This window comes from Lacerta agilis, chromosome 2 (genome assembly GCF_009819535.1).
Source record: "Lacerta agilis isolate rLacAgi1 chromosome 2, rLacAgi1.pri, whole genome shotgun sequence".
In the NCBI taxonomy this organism is placed as follows: domain Eukaryota; kingdom Metazoa; phylum Chordata; class Lepidosauria; order Squamata; family Lacertidae; genus Lacerta; species Lacerta agilis.
The window spans coordinates 118,616,033-118,631,873 of NC_046313.1; the positions used below are offsets into that span (position 1 = coordinate 118,616,033).

General features: G+C 41.1%; 1 protein-coding gene across 1 annotated transcript; it reads right to left on the minus strand.

Annotated features, from left to right (window-relative positions):
- Window positions 1-4,229: 4,229 nt before the first annotated feature.
- On the minus strand, window positions 4,230-7,102 carry LOC117042215 (zinc finger protein 709-like). The gene has a single exon (XM_033141744.1). The coding sequence runs from the start codon at window positions 7,044-7,046 to the stop codon at window positions 5,463-5,465; it is 1,584 nt and encodes a 527-aa protein (XP_032997635.1). The 5' UTR covers window positions 7,047-7,102; the 3' UTR covers window positions 4,230-5,462.
- Window positions 7,103-15,841: the final 8,739 nt, after the last annotated feature.

Here is a 15,841-nt window from a genome sequence, read left to right on the forward strand (position 1 = left end):
TAAGCAAACTGAACAAGGAATAATATGGGACACAGGGAAAGCATTTATCAGAGGCTACTTCATAAAACAGAATATCAGGAAAAAAAGAGAAAAGAAAAAAGAAAAAAAAAGAATAATTGAGGACCTGAATAAAAAAGAAAAGGAATTATATAAGAGTCCAAAAAATGAAAAATTAAGAAAAGAGATAAATATGTTAAAAACAGAATATAAAACCAAAGTAGAACAGGAGATGGATTGGAATTTAAAAATTTGGAACCGAAATAAATTCGAATTTGCAAACAAACCAAGCAAATTCCTTGCTTGGCAATTGAAAAAAAGAAAAAATGAAAAAATGATAAACAGAATAAAGATTGGGGATAAATATATAAATAAACCACAGATGATAGTAGATAATTTTCTGAAGTATTATGAGGAATTATATAAGAAAAAGGAAGAAGACAGTAAAGAAATAAATAATTACTTAGAGAAACACAAATTAGAGACTATTATAGAGGAAAAAGCAAAAGAAATGGATACCCCAATTACAGTACAGGAGATCAGAAATGTAATGAAGAAATGTAAACCCGGGAAATCACCAGGACCCGACGGATTACCGATAGAATATTATAAAAAAATGGAAGAAATAATGATAAACCCATTAAAAGACTTAATGAATCAAATACTACTTAAAGGAAATATACCAGACTCATGGAAAGAGGCATATATTACACTTCTACCCAAGCAGGATGCGGACCTCGACCTAATGAAAAATTACAGACCGATCTCTCTCTTAAACAGTGACTATAAATTGTTTGCAGGGGTGATTGCAAATAGATTAAGAAATGTAATTAAAGATATTGTGCACCCCAACCAAGCAGGATTTATACCAGGCAGACAAATCTCAAATAATATAAGAAATATAATAGACCTTTTGGAATATTTAGAGTTTAAAATAGACAAAAAAGCAGCATTGCTGCTGCTGGATGCCGAAAAGGCGTTCGACAACGTCTCCTGGGATTTTATGAAAAGACACATGGAAAAAATCGGACTTAAAGAAAACATGAGGAGGGCTATAGAGGCAATTTATAACGAGCAAAGAGCGAGGTTAATTATAAATGGGAGCGTAACGGATAGCTTCCAAATATCCAAAGGAACCAGGCAAGGGTGTCCTCTTTCGCCCCTGCTGTTTATACTGGTATTAGAGGTCCTACTAAACAACATCAGAAAAGAAAGAAAACTAAAAGGAATCGTAGTGGGAAAGAATACCTATAAGGTGAGGGCATTCGCTGACGATCTAATAATTACGACGCAAGATCCGAAAGAGAATATCCCGATAGCATTAGACATAATTAAAGAATACGGAAAGGTGGCAGGACTTAAAATAAACTATCAAAAAACTACCCTGATGACTAAAAATTTGGACAAAATTGAAAAGGAAGAACTGCATCAATTAACGGGGCTGGAAATTAAAAATAAGGCTAAATATTTAGGAATAAATATAACACCCAAAAGTATCAATCTCTTTGATGACAATTATAAAAAAGCATGGAGAGAAGTAAAGGTAAATATGGAGACATGGAACAAACTAAACCTTTCATTGTGGGGAAGAATATTGGTAGCTAAGATGAGTATCCTCCCAAAAATGCTATTTCTATTTCAGGCGATACCAATATTGGGGGGCATGAAAGTCTTTAAAGAATGGAAAAAGGATTTAGCAAAGTTCATATGGAACGGGAAAAGACCTAGGATTAAGTACGAGCTGCTGACTGATAGGAAAGAAAGGGGAGGGTTTGCTATGCCAAACTTGGAGTTATACCATGCAGCCGCAGCACTAAACTGGATAAGGGATTGGATAACTCTAAAAGATTATGAACTATTAGATCTAGAGGGTGTGGAAAACAGATATGGTTGGCACTCCTACCTACTATATGAAAAGGTAAAAGTCCACAAGGGTTTTTTGAACCATCTAATACGGAAGTCACTGTATTTAATATGGATAAAATACAAAGGAATTTTGGAACCCAAAATCCCCTTGTGGACATCACCTATAGAGGTGATAACAATCAAAAAGACAAATATGGAGGGAGGGAGGGCCACTTATCGAATGTTATTGGAAGAAAAGGAGAACGAACTGTATTTGAAAAAATATGAAGAAATCAAAGAACACTTAAATGATTGGCTGCAATATTTTCAAATCTATCAAAGATTTACAATAGACAAAAAAAGTGGTCTGGCAAAAGAAAAATCAAGATTCGAGAAAGAGGTACTCCAAAGCAAGGGGAAGTATATCTCAAATATTTACAATATATTGTTAGAGTGGGACCTAAAAGAGGAGGAGGTAAAATCTGTTATGGTGAGGTGGGCCCAGGATTTCGGGTATAACATATTAATGGAGCAGTGGGAAAGATTGTGGCGGGAAGACATAAAGTTTACCGCCTGTTACAACTTAAGGGAACATACATTGAAAATGATGTATAGGTGGCATCTCACCCCGGAAAAAATAGCAAAGATGTACAGGAATGGATCCCCATTGTGTTGGAGGTGTGGAAATGAAATTGGGTCATATAAGCACATGTGGTGGACGTGTCTAGAAATAAACAACTATTGGAACCAGATTTATGAAGAACTGAAAAAATTGACAAAAATTAATTTTAAAAAAAGACCAGAAACATTCCTACTAAGTATTCTACCAGAGGAAATTAAAAAAGAGAAAAGAGTACTATGTATGTATGGTACCACAGCAGCAAGAATGCTAGTGGCTAGAAATTGGAAAAGTAAGATTATACCATCCATAGCCGATTGGCAAAATTTAATGATAGAATACTTACAGTTGGCCAAAACAACGGGCAAAATAAGAGGACAGACGATCCAGGAAGTTTGGAAGGAATGGAGGGTATTTAAAGAATATTTAACGGAGAGTGGTTTAACTGAAATCCTAAAAGCAGACCTTGATTGAACCTAAAAGATTAAGTGGAGAATACGAGAAGATAGTAAGAGTAAAAGAATAAGAATTATAGCTGTATGTTATGTTAAAGAATTTAATTAAGAAATACAAAAAGGATAATTGGAAGTTTTGAGACTGAGTGTTATGAAGTGTTGTATGATAGGTGAGAATAAGTGTGTACACTTGAAGGATGTTTGAAGTATGAATGTAATGTAATGTAAATATGTAATGTATGTGTGTTCATGGCTGAAGAATTTTTAGTTGTTATGATTTTAAACAATAAAGAGATTAAACATGAAAAAAAAGAAACAGTTCTCCGTCAGACAAATCCTATCCTCCGCCCCCCAACTCCCATTTCCAAAAAATCCCTCTCCATCTTCTCTCAAATCAAACCCTATCTACAGTAACTCTCTCCCTCAGAAACGGCTCGTTTTATTCTCCCTCCAAAATTGCTGTTGGCCAATCAGAGAGGCTCCATCCCTCTGGTAGAATTTCTGGGGGACTGAATGGCCAGACTCTGGTCCGGCTCTGCTGTCCGTCACACTTCTGCTGGACAACAACCAGTAGAGGTCAGCTGTAGGGAATTTCTGTCCCTGACCACAACCACCAGACCTACTAAAGGTCAATACTTTGTAAGGAAAACTTCAGGAATCTGGAATCTCCATGTATCTACATCACCTTTGGGTTTCACAATATAGCAGTTCTAAGAGCAGAGGTGGGAAAAACAGGAGTTTGCCTGTGAGAGGGGATTCCAGGAACCAGGAACCACTTCAGACAAGGCCTTTCCCAGGATGGAAAGAAAGTGAGGGAAATCTGACAAAATAAAATTTAAAATTTAAAAAATTCCTTCCAGTAGCACCTTAGAGACCAACTAAGTTTGTTCTTGGTATGAGCTTTCGTGTGCATGCACACTTCTTCTGATACACTTCAGTTAAGTGTGCATGCACACAAAAGCTCATACCAAGAACAAACTTAGTTGGTCTCTAAGGTGCTACTGGAAGGAATTTTTTGATTTTTTTTCTTTTGTTTTGACTACGGCAGACCAACACGGCTACCTACCTGTAACTGGAAATCTGACACTCCCTTATCCCTTTCAAAATAGTTTATTTCAGGCTTTAAGATATGGGGTAAGAATTTCCTTCCAAACCACCTCTCAACGGCTCATGGCCAGGTGAAGGAATGACACCTCAAAGAAAAATGAAGGCAAGAGATAGGAAAATTCAACGTCTGGAAGGGACTCAGTTTATTGAGATATAAGCTATTACAAATCGTCAGCGACTCCAAACCGTTCATTTTAGTACAACATTGAGAGGGGTTTTACAGAAAGGTACAGGCATTAGCTAATAGAAGTTATATATGTATGGGAAAGTCACAGGTCAGGGAGCTAAAATGGTTCTTCTGTCCGTTATTTTGGATATCCGGGTGTCTGACAACTAGGGAAGTAGAGTCTGTCACATAAATTTTCTATTTCTAAACTTTTTAAACAGTAGTTTGAAAGATAAGCAGGTGGGAGTCGGGGTTGAGAAGTCCACGTAGCCTAGAAACTATTAGAGCACTGATACCTATCTTCCGTCACAGAAAGGAAGATGAAGGTATGATAAATATACATATGTTCCATTCACTGTTAAGTTATATGACTTCTGTCATATGCTAAATGGGTTAACTAATTTCACAACAGACACACCAGTCCAGGCTCGACTTGACAGGTTGCAAGATGTGGGGGCAGATACAGAAGGCAGATCCAGCCCCACCCCAAAAAGAAAAATGGCTGCAGCAGCTGGTGTGGAACACTCTTTACCTCCAAGACTTTTTAATGGATCCTTCTCTAGGAGGACTTGGAGGAGCCACAGACTCTTGGGAAGGAGAGAGTAGCAAAGGATGCCCCAGAGCCCATCTGGAGAACTTATTGACAGCACCCAAAACAGAAACACCCACCAAAGGTCATGTTTCTCTCTCCCCACCACCTTTTTTCCGCCACGGTTGCTTTTATTCATCCAGAAAAGTGGGGTGGGGTGGGTCTCTTTCACAGCCCCTCTGGACATCCCTGGAACCCTTGCTTTCTTTATCCCTCTATTCCTGCTGCCACTGGAAATAATGTTTTATCTGAACATTGTGCCCTTCAGATAGCCAAGGATGAGGAAGGGTTGTAACACTTGAATACATGGGTACAAATTTACATGCAGACACCAGAACTTCACATATACTCTATGCATCTAACAGCTGATGTATATTAAGATCTGCACTCAAATTGAAGCTCTTTCCACACTCCCATGCATTTAAATGGTTTCTTCCCATGTGAGTTGACTATTGTTTTGCAAGTTTTTCACTCTGACTGAAGCTCTTTGCACACTCCATATATTTAAATGATTTCTCTCTGGTGTATGTCTGTTGATGTTTTCTATGTGCTCCACTATCAGTAAAGCTCTTTGCACACAAAATCCTCACATTTAAATGCTTTTTTAATGCTGTGAATGTTCTCTGTGTCTTTATAATGTCCACTTTGACCAAGGCTCTTTCCATATTCCATACATTTAAATGGTTATTCTCTGGTGTGAGTTTGCTGATGATTCTTAAGATGTACACTTCGATGGAAGCGCTTTCCACACTCCATACATTTAAATGGTTTCCCCTTTGTGTGAGTCCTTTGATGGCTTCTAAGGGTTCCACTATAACTGAAGCTCTTTCCACACTCCATACATTTAAATGGTTTCTCCCCTGTGTGAGTCCTTTGATGGCCTCTAAGGGATCGACTATGACCAAAGCTCTTTCCACACTCCATACATTTAAATGGTTTCTCTTTTGTGTGAGTCCGCAGATGGCATCTAAGGGATTCACTATGACCAAAGCTCTTTCCACACTCCATACATTTAAATGGTTTCTCCCCTGTGTGAGTTCTTTGGTGTCTTTTATAATTCCCACTTTGATTGAAGCTCTTTCCACACTCTATACAGTTATATGGGTTCTCCCCCGTGTGAGTTCTTTGGTGCAGTCTAAGGTGATGACTATGACTGAAGGTCTTCCCACACTCCACACATTTAAATGGTTTCTCCCCTGTATGAGTTCTTTGGTGTGTTTTATAATTTGCACTTTGACTGAAGCTCTTTCCACACTCTATACAGTTATATGGATTCTCCCCTGTGTGAGTTCTTCGGTGCAGTCTAAGGTTTTTGGTTGAAGGGAAGCTCTTTCCACACACTATACATTTATATGGTTTCTCCCCTGTGTGAGTTCGTTGATGTAGTCTAAGGGCTCCACTATGACCAAAGGTCTTTTCACACTCCATACATTTAAATGGTTTATCCCCTGTGTGAGTTCTTTGGTGTCTTTTATAATTTCCACTTTGACTGAAGCTCTTTCCACACTCTATACAGTTATATGGGTTCTCCCCTGTGTGAGTTCTTTGATGCAATCTAAGGTATCCACTTTGACTGAAGCTCTTTCCACACTCCATACACTGGAATGGTTTCTCCCCTGTGTGAGTTTTCTGGTGTAGTCTAAGGTTTCCACTTTGACTGAAGCTCTTTCCACATTCCATACATTTAAATGGTTTCTTCCCTGTGTGAGTTCGCTGATGTATTCGAAGAGGCCCACTTTGATAGAAACTCTTTCCACACTCCATACACTGGAATGGTTTCTCCCCTGTGTGAGTTTTCTGATGTGTTCTAAGGTTTGCACTTTGACTGAAGTTCTTTCCACATTCCATACATTTAAATGGTTTCTTCCCTGTGTGAGTTCGCTGGTGTATTCTAAGGGTATCTTTACGACCAAAGCTCTTTCCACATTCCATACATTTAAATGGTTTCTCCCCTGTGTGTGTTTTTTTATGTATTCTATAATTTCCAATTTGACTGAAGTTCTTTCCACACTCAACACATTTAAATGGTTTTTCCCTTGTGTGAGTTTTCTGATGCAGTTTAAGGTTTCCACTTTGACTGAAGCTCTTTCCACACTCCTTACATTGAAATGGTTTCTCCCCCTTGTGTATTCTTTGATGCATTCTAAGTGCTCCACGCTGACTGAAGCTCTTTCCGCATTCCATACATGGAAATGGTTTCTCCCCTGTGTGAGTTGGTTGATTTTTCGTAACAGTTTTGCTCGAGTTCAAGCTCTTTTTGCACTCCATAGCTTTAGATGGTTTCTCTTCTGTGTGAGTTCATTACAATAGTACCTCTGGTTAAGTACTTTATTTGTTCCAGAGGTCCGTTATTAATCTGAATATGTTCTTAACCTGAAGCACCACTTTAGCTAATGGGGCCTCCTGCTGCGCCGCCAGAGCACGATTTCTGTTCTTATCCAGAAGCAAAGTTCTTAACCTGAAGCATCATTTCTGAGTTAGCGGAGTTCTTAACCTGAAGCGTATGTAATCTGAAGCGTATGTAACCTGAGGTACCACTGTACTGAAAACTCGGTGTGTACACTGACAGAAGCATGTTATGTACATTTTAACTTTGTCTTCATTATTCTCAATGAAATTGCAGGTGTCTCCTCAGAATTCGGATCGCCTTCTCCTTTGGGGGGAAAAGAAAATCCTTTTAGGGTTTCAAGGAAGAGGGAAAAGGAACTTAACACAAAGTTAAATTAATGTTTCTCTTTCAAATGCTGCCAATAATAGTTAAATTTGACTGCTTTGATAACTGGAGAAGAGATATATTGCGATTCATATGGCAGAAAAAGCCACAAATAAAATTTTTGCTACTAACAGATAAAACCCAAAGAGGAGCTTTTGGCCTTCCAGATCGGAGATTATATTATGAAGCAGCTTGCTTTGAATGGTTAAAAGATTGATTACCTTGAACAACTCAGAAATCTTAGATCTGGAGGGCTGGAACAACCGCTACGGTTGGCATGCGTACTTGTTTTTACGAAAAAGTGACTGTCCATAAAGATTTTCTGAATCACATAGTCAGGAAGTCATTATATAAAGTATGGACAAAATATAGATGGCTTCTAGAATCAAAAATACCAAAATGGGTGTCACCTTCGGAGGTTCTAACAGTTAAAAAAAGGAATACAGAAATAACATGGCCCACATACCAACGACTAGTAAAGGGAAGGGATGGTGATATAAGATTAAAATTTTATGAAAAGGTTAGTAATCATTGTAACAGCTGGTTACAATATCACCAAATAGCACATAGATTTGATCAGGATAAAAAAAGGTTTCAAACAAAAAGTGTCAAAATTATAAAGCAAACTAATACAACCCAGAAAGAAGACCATCTCTAGGATGTATAATTTTCTGCTAGAGTGGGAACTGAAGAATGAAACTAAAGAAGTAATGATAAAATGGGCAAAGGATTTTGGTCATGCAATTGAAATGGAAAGGTGGGAAAGTCTGTGAAAGGTTGATATGAACTTCACGGCCTGTTCCACAATAAAAGAAAATATGATGAAGATGCTCTGTCGCTGCTACATTACCCCAGAAAACTAGCTAAGATCTATATAAAGCAATCAAACCTATGCTGGAGTTGTAAGAGGGAGGTGGGAACCTTTTACCACACATGGTGGGGATGTAAAATTATAAAACGATTCTGGAATGAGATATATGAGGAGTTAAAAAAATTATTTAAAATCTCATTTATTAAAAAACCAGAGTCATTTTTGTTAGGTTTAGTATCTAATGACATCCCCAGAGATAAGAAAAATGTATTCCTTTATGCGATGGCAGCTGCCAGATTACAGATAGCAAAAAAAATGGAAGGGGGAGAAAATCCCATCATTATCTGATTGGCAAAGTAAATTTTGCGAGTTTGTAGAAATGGCAAAATTGACAGCAAGTATTAGATGACATTCAAATCAGAAAATAATTAAGGAATGGGAAGGAACGAAGGAATACATGAAGAAATAATGCTCTGGAATTGATATATTAGTGGATAAGGTGTAAAACATGCAGAGGAAAATAAGAAAAGAATAATAAAATGAATTGGGTGATAAGTAAACAAAAATCAACACAACTAAAGGGTAGAAAGGAAAACATCGAGATCACGCATGGGTGAGGGGGAGTGGGGGGGAGGTGGGAAAGTGGGAACGTACAATTTTATTGATACAAATTTTCTAACTGTGTTGATATTAAAGGAAATAGAAATTAAAACCAACGGTGCTTATTTGAATCCCAACCAGGGTAACTTAAGCAAGGGATTAAGGTTAGAAAATGTAATTCAATTTTGAATTTGAGTGTGGTATTTTTGAAATGTGATGTTTGTATGTGATTTGTTTTTTTGTGACCTTGAAATAATAATAATAAAGGCACTTAACACAAAGTGAGCCTAATTAACACCACCGTCTTTTTTGAAAAGCATCTCCTAGATTTACCCTCTCCTCTCTATCTCTCCCTGGGGAAGTATGGCCCCGGAATGGGCCACCTGATCTCATGCCTGTTTTGTAATACAGAAGTATCCCAGTGGAAATTCTCTGTCCAGGAGTCTCTCACTTTCCTTTCTCCTTCGGGAAGGGTGGTTAAGCGAATATGTGTGACACGGAAAAAGCTGAATTTGTCAAGCCATTCAAAGGAAAATATCATTTGGAATTACCGGTATATACCAATTGTATGGAAACTGTGAAAAGTGGAAGAAAACTGGAAGTACAGAACTCTCATTTTCTCCAGGACAACGTCTCTGTATTTTTCAGTTTCAATGGAGATGAGCTCAGAGTGGTGTATCAGAGTCTCTCCTAAGTGGAATAAATAAAACAGAAGTGCTATTGATGTCCCTTGTGATTGTTAAAGTATTCAGAAATATTCATCTTTAGAAGCAAAGGCAAAAGTATCTGGCAGCCAATTAAAGTCCAATAAAGATATGATGACTCTTGTTCTTGTGGGCAGCAGTTGGATGATGTAGACAAGAAAGCTCATTTCACCATTAACCTGTGAGTCTCTGTAGATTTTGCAGGTTTACTTCAGAAACTGTACCAAGGACGTACCACAATTATTAGCACAAGAAAAGTTACAGCTAGACAAAATCACAGGATTCCTATAAACTATAATCCCACCCACTTACTCTCTTACAGTTTGTGTGATTGGCAAGTTGACACACCTTACTTGTAATACTGGCAATCCTCGTCCTGCAACCCAGTCAGATGGGCAGCATATAAATGAACTGTTATTGTTATTTGAATGCCTACATGTAAACCCTCCAGCAATGGGCATTGTCTATCATGATCTTGGGTCCTTTACCCATGAAGCCCACTAGACTGGGAAATTGCATACATCTATTATCTTCTGATGCTGGTGCACTGTATCACAGCTTGTAACTCACTCTACCAAAAAGAAGAAGTAATAAATATGATTTCAATATATCAATGATCTATGAATCCTGAAAGCATTTCCATAGCACCCTCTTCCCATATTTCTGGACTGCTGTACAACAGCATCAATGATCAGCCATGCATTGGAAAGTGAATACTGCTTCTTACCGTGATAAGTTCCTTCTCTGCAGGGAGGAAGGGGGTCCTGTGTCAGTTGTCAACACCCCCTCTCCCCTGGAAGGAAGTCAAACGTTCGAGATGGGCAAGACGACCCCCTTGCCAGTTCAGTTTGTGCTTAAGCAGGTAACTGTATAGCAAGAAGTAAACAACAGAACAGGAAGAAAAAGGAGGACAACTTCTTAGGATAAAGGAATTATTCAGTGGTCCCACAGTGGGGCATTTTACCCTGGGGAGCTCCTAACGGTCTCTGTAAGTGTCATCTATTGTACCCTATATTGATCCAGAGCAGATCTCCAATGTATAGTTAGCAGAGTAAAAACTTAAACACGTTGTGGGATTCCCAGAAAACAGACCAGAGGCATTTCTTTTTCATTCAGCAGAGCTTTACTGATACTGAAGGCAAATGAGCATAATGGTCACAAATCCAATACATTGAGTATTGACACTGTCCATAAGAAGTCCAGTTGCAGCAGACTTACCAGTAACTTAAACTTACAGTAACTTATAATATGACTAAACTTTAACACTAAGCATACAATGTCCAAACTGCGAGAGGCAGTGAAGGATAGGCGTGCCTGGCGTGCTCTGGTCCATGGGGTCACGAAGAGTCGGACACGACTGAAACGACTGAACAACAACAAGAACAACATACAATGTCCCAGGGCTACCCACTTTAAAGTTTGACCTCCTGCCAGTACAGAGGTGGACAAGGACCACCCACACGGAAACCCCTTCCTGCACTAACCTGAAACTCAAAGCCTGTGTGGAGGGGGGAGGTAGTTTCTGGTAACTTAAGGAAGGTCTTTCCTCCCAGGATCTTCCTACCTTTGCTCTTCTCCAATGGCTGGACTTGGTAGTCCTGCGTCTGGAGCCCCCTGCGTCTTCTCAGAGCATCTAAGGGGGAGGGGATTCGGCTACCCGGAAATAAGTGGGTGGGGAAATGGGACCCCCCCCCCCTTTTCAGGGATCTCTTCCTGTCCCTCTATCAGAGTTAGATTTCTTGGCAGGAAGGGAAAAGCTAAGGCAGCCCCTCCCGGGATTACCCTGCCAGAGCCCAAGATGGAGACATTTAAAAGGCCACGTGTCCCCTTCTCTCTGTTCGGCAAGGCCCCCTCCCCGGATACTTCCATTGATCCCTCAGCCCCCCAACTTTTCCTGCCTTCCTCCCTCCGCCCAGAAACGCCCCCCCCCTGGCACCGCTCCCCCCCAGCGCCCCCACCTCTCCTTCCGGAGGGGCCTCAGCAGGCGAGATGGGGGAGGGAGAGAAAAAAAGGGGGGGTCTCTATCCAGGCCTCTTTCTCGCCTTTTCAGCCTTCCCATTGATTCCTTCTCTCCCCCCAGGAAGAGGGGGGGCTTCAAAGCAGGATGCGTCCCGGAAACCCTGTTTGTCCCTTTCTCCCCCCCCCCCCGGTGTCCCCATTCCCCCCCCCCCCATCGCTGCATCTTTACCTCTTCGTCCTCTCTGCGCATCCGCCTCCCTTCCTCGCTCTCCTGAAGTCTTTTCCTGCAATGGAAAGAGCAGGGAGGGAGGAGTCAGTCCAGCGACGCCCCGCCCACTTTCTAAAGCTCCTCCTTTTTGCCCATAGAGCTACGGCGGGGAAGAGCAGCCCCTCCCTCCTATGCTCTGATGGGAACCCGCACTGAGGATTTGCATGGGAGGCGCTGCCTGGGTCCAGTGGGGGGGGGGGGCATCTCCTTTATGATTGAGAGGGGGGGCCAAGTTCTTCCCTATTCAGTTCTTCCTATACTGGATGCTCAGGGACCCTCCCAGTATGCAAACTACAAAAAGATCTCACCAATTTACTGCACTTCATCTTGTAGTGAGTGAATAGAGACTCAGGCAAAGGTTGAACAAACGACAAGGGAAATTTTATTACCAAAAAGAAGTTTGTGAAAGAAAGTGGGTCAGGAAATGCGCTTTCGTGATGTGTGCAGAAGTCAACTTATTTTCTTAAACTATAAGCTGCCTGAGGCTTAACCAGAGTGTTACTTAGCCTCTCTTTACTCAAGTACCAGCTGCTATACTTCAATTTCTGCTACTTAAGTTATGAGAGATGGTTCAGTTAAATAATACAACACAGCTTCCTTCCCCGATCAATGCCCTGGTTCACGAGGGGCACTTTTCCTCACGCCCCCCCACTCTCTAAGCACCCCTAATCCTGAGGTAATTCCAGTTTGGTCTAACAGACCCAGAAGAACCCCCCCCCCCCTTGTGACTGGCTTCAATGTCTTCTCTCCCTACACGAAGTAACCCCTCCTGACTGGAAGGAGACCCAGAGGGAGCCCGAATTCCCCTAGGATCTGCTTCTCCTACCTCAGAGTCAGCACTCTCAGGACACTCCTGTGGGAGCCAGCATGGTGTAGTGGTTAAAAGCAATAGACTTATAATCTGGTGAACCGGGTTCGCATCTCCTCTCCTCCACATGCAGCTGCTGGGTGACCTTGGGCTAGTCACACTTCTCTGAAGTCTCTCAGCCCCACTCACCTCACAGAGTGTTTGTTGTGGGGGAGGAAGGGAAAGGAGAATGTGAGCCGCTTTGAGACTCCTTCGGGTAGTGATAAAGCGGGATATCAAATCCAAACTCTTCTTCTTCTTCCCCAGACCCACAACCTCCTATCCAAGCTGGGAGGGTTTTTCCTTTCACTATGATCAGTCTCCTCAGGGTGCATGTTCAACTCATATTCAAACCAGTTCTCCCTCAGACAAATCCTATTCTCCCCCCCCACTCCCACAAAATCCCTCTCCATCTTCTCTCAAATCAAACTCTCTCCCTCAGAAATGGCTCCATTTATTTTCCCTCCAAAAGTGCTGTTGGCCAATCAGAGAGGTACCATCCCTCTGGGGGTATTTCTGAGGGACTGAATGGCCAGACTCTGGCTCTGCTGTCCATCACAGGTGTGCCAGACAACAAAGCAATACAGGTCAGCTGTAGGAAATTTCTGTCCCTAACCATAACCACCAGACCTACTAAAGGTAGGATTTGGGAATCCCAATGTATCTATATCACCTTGGATTTCATGACACTGCAGTTCTAAAAGCAGAGGTGGCAAAATCAGGAGTTTGCGTGTGGGAAGAAGAAAGTTTTGGGCTCCTTATGAAAGGGGATTCCAGGAACTAGGAGCCACTTCAGATAAGGCCTTTCCCAGGAAGGAAAGGGGTGAGGGAAATCCGAAACCCGCTTTTCCCTTTCGAAATAGTTTTATTCCAGGCTTTAAGATGTGGGGCAAGAACTACCTTCCAAACCACCCCTCAATGGCTCATGGCCAGGTGAAGGAATAACACCTCAAAGAAAAATGCAGCCAAGAGATAGGAAAATTCAACGTCTGTCAGGGACACCGTTTATTGAGAGATAACGTATTGCAATAGCTTCAGCGACTCCAAACTAGAGGTTCATTTTAGTACAACTTTGAGAGGGTTTTTTGAGAAAGGTACAGGCATTAGCTCAGAGAATATATACATGTAAGGGAAGGTCACAGGTCAGGGAGCTAAAACTGTTCTTCTGTCCGTTATTTTGGGTATCCTGGCATCTACTCGTCTTACAATTTACATTTCACTCACTTATTGTCCATATCCCTGACAACCAGACCTTTAGAAAGTCCTTAGCATACTATTACAATAGCTCCCAACGCCCGGGAAGAAGACTCAAGGGAAGTAGAGTCTGTCACATAAATTTTCTATTTCTAAACTTTTTAAACAGTAGTTTCAAAGATAAGCAGGTGGGAGTCGGGGTTGAGAAGTCCACGTAGCCTAGAAATTATTAGAGCACTAATACATATCTTCCGTTACAGAAAGGAAGATGAAGGTATTAAAAGGGACATATGTTCCATTCACTGTTAAGTTATATGACTTCTATCATATGTAAATGGGTTAACTAATTTTACAACAGACACACTCTTTCAGTCTCGACTTGAGAGGTTGCAAGATGGGGCAGATACAGAAGGCAGATCCAGGCCCCCCAAAGAGAAACATGGCTACAGCAGCTGGTGTGGAACACTCTTTCCCTCCAAGACTTTTTAATGGATCCTTCTCCAGGAGGACTTGGAGGAGCCAGAGACTCTTGGGAAGGAGAGAGTCTGGAGAAGTTATTGACAGCACCCAAAAGAGAAACACCCACCAAAGGCCATGTTTCTCTCTCCCCCCACCACCTTCTCTCCCCCACGGTTGCTTTTATTCATCCAGAAAAGTGGGGTGGGTGGGTGGGTTGGGTCTCTTTCACAGCCCCTCTGGACATCCCAGGAACACTTGCTTTCTTTATCCATCTATCCCTGCTGCCACTGGAAATAATGTTTTATCTGAACATTGTGCCCTTCAAAGAACCATTGACGAAGAAGGGTTGCAACACAATTAGTTTATCAATTATAAAAACTACAGAAGGGCTTTATGCACATTGCTTCACACTTTCTGTGTCTTCTGTGTTCATTTAGCGTATGCTCTTCAATCTGAGCAGGCTGAAAGCAAAGGGTAAGGTTACGATAACTTCCATCATAGAGCTTCAGTATGTTGATGTCAACGTGGTGTGTGCACGCTCAGAGGATGACCTCCAAACTATCCTAAATATCTTTGCAGAAGCTTAGGAATATCTTGGTCTGTCGCTCAACATCCCAAAAACCAAAGTGCTGCACCAGCATGTACAAAATAATCCCTCTGCAGCGCCACAAATCCAACTCAATAGTGTAATGTTGGAAAATGTCGATCACTTCTCCTATCTAGGCAGTTATTGTTCCACATGGGTCAACATTGATGCTGAAATCCAACATTGCCTGAGCTTGAAATGCAGAGTGTTTGAGAACCGGGACATTTACAGGGAAACCAAAATGCTTGTTTACAAACTTATTGTACTACCCACCTTACTCAAAACAAAATAACAAATAAAAAAATTCCTTCCAGTAGCACCTTAGACACCAACTAAGTTTGTTCTTGGTATGAGCTTTCGTGTGCATGCACACTTCTTCAGATACACTGAACGCACACGAAAGCTCATACCAAGAACAAACTTACCGTAGTTGGTCTCTAAGGTGCTACTGGAAGGAATTTTTATTTTTATTTTTTGTTTTGTTTTGACTATGGCAGACCAACACGGCTACCTACCTTACTGTATACTTGTGAAACATGGGCCACTTACAAACACCATCTCCAGCTTCTCGAAAGATTCCATCAACGGTGTCTCTGAAAAATCTTACACATCACTTGGGAAGACAGGCGAACTAATATCAGTGTACTGGAAGAAGCAAAGTTAACCAGTGTTGAAGCAATGATTCTTCAACATCAACTTCGTTGGGCTGGTCATGTTGTGCGGCCGCCTGATTATCGTCTTCCAAAGCAACTACTCTATTCCGAACTTAAAAATGGAAAGCGTAATGCTGGTGGTTAACAAAAGAATTTTAAAGACTATCTCAAGGCAAATCTAAAAAAGTGTAGTATAAACACCGGAAACATGGGCCTGCGAGCGCTCCAGTTGGAGAACAGCCTTTAACAAAGGTGTCATGGACTTTGAA

Excerpts from the sequence above, each read along its gene's own strand:
- LOC117042215 (XM_033141744.1), bottom strand. The coding sequence starts at position 7,046 with ATGGAGTGCAAAAAGAGCTTGAACTCGAGCAAAACTGTTACGAAAAAT.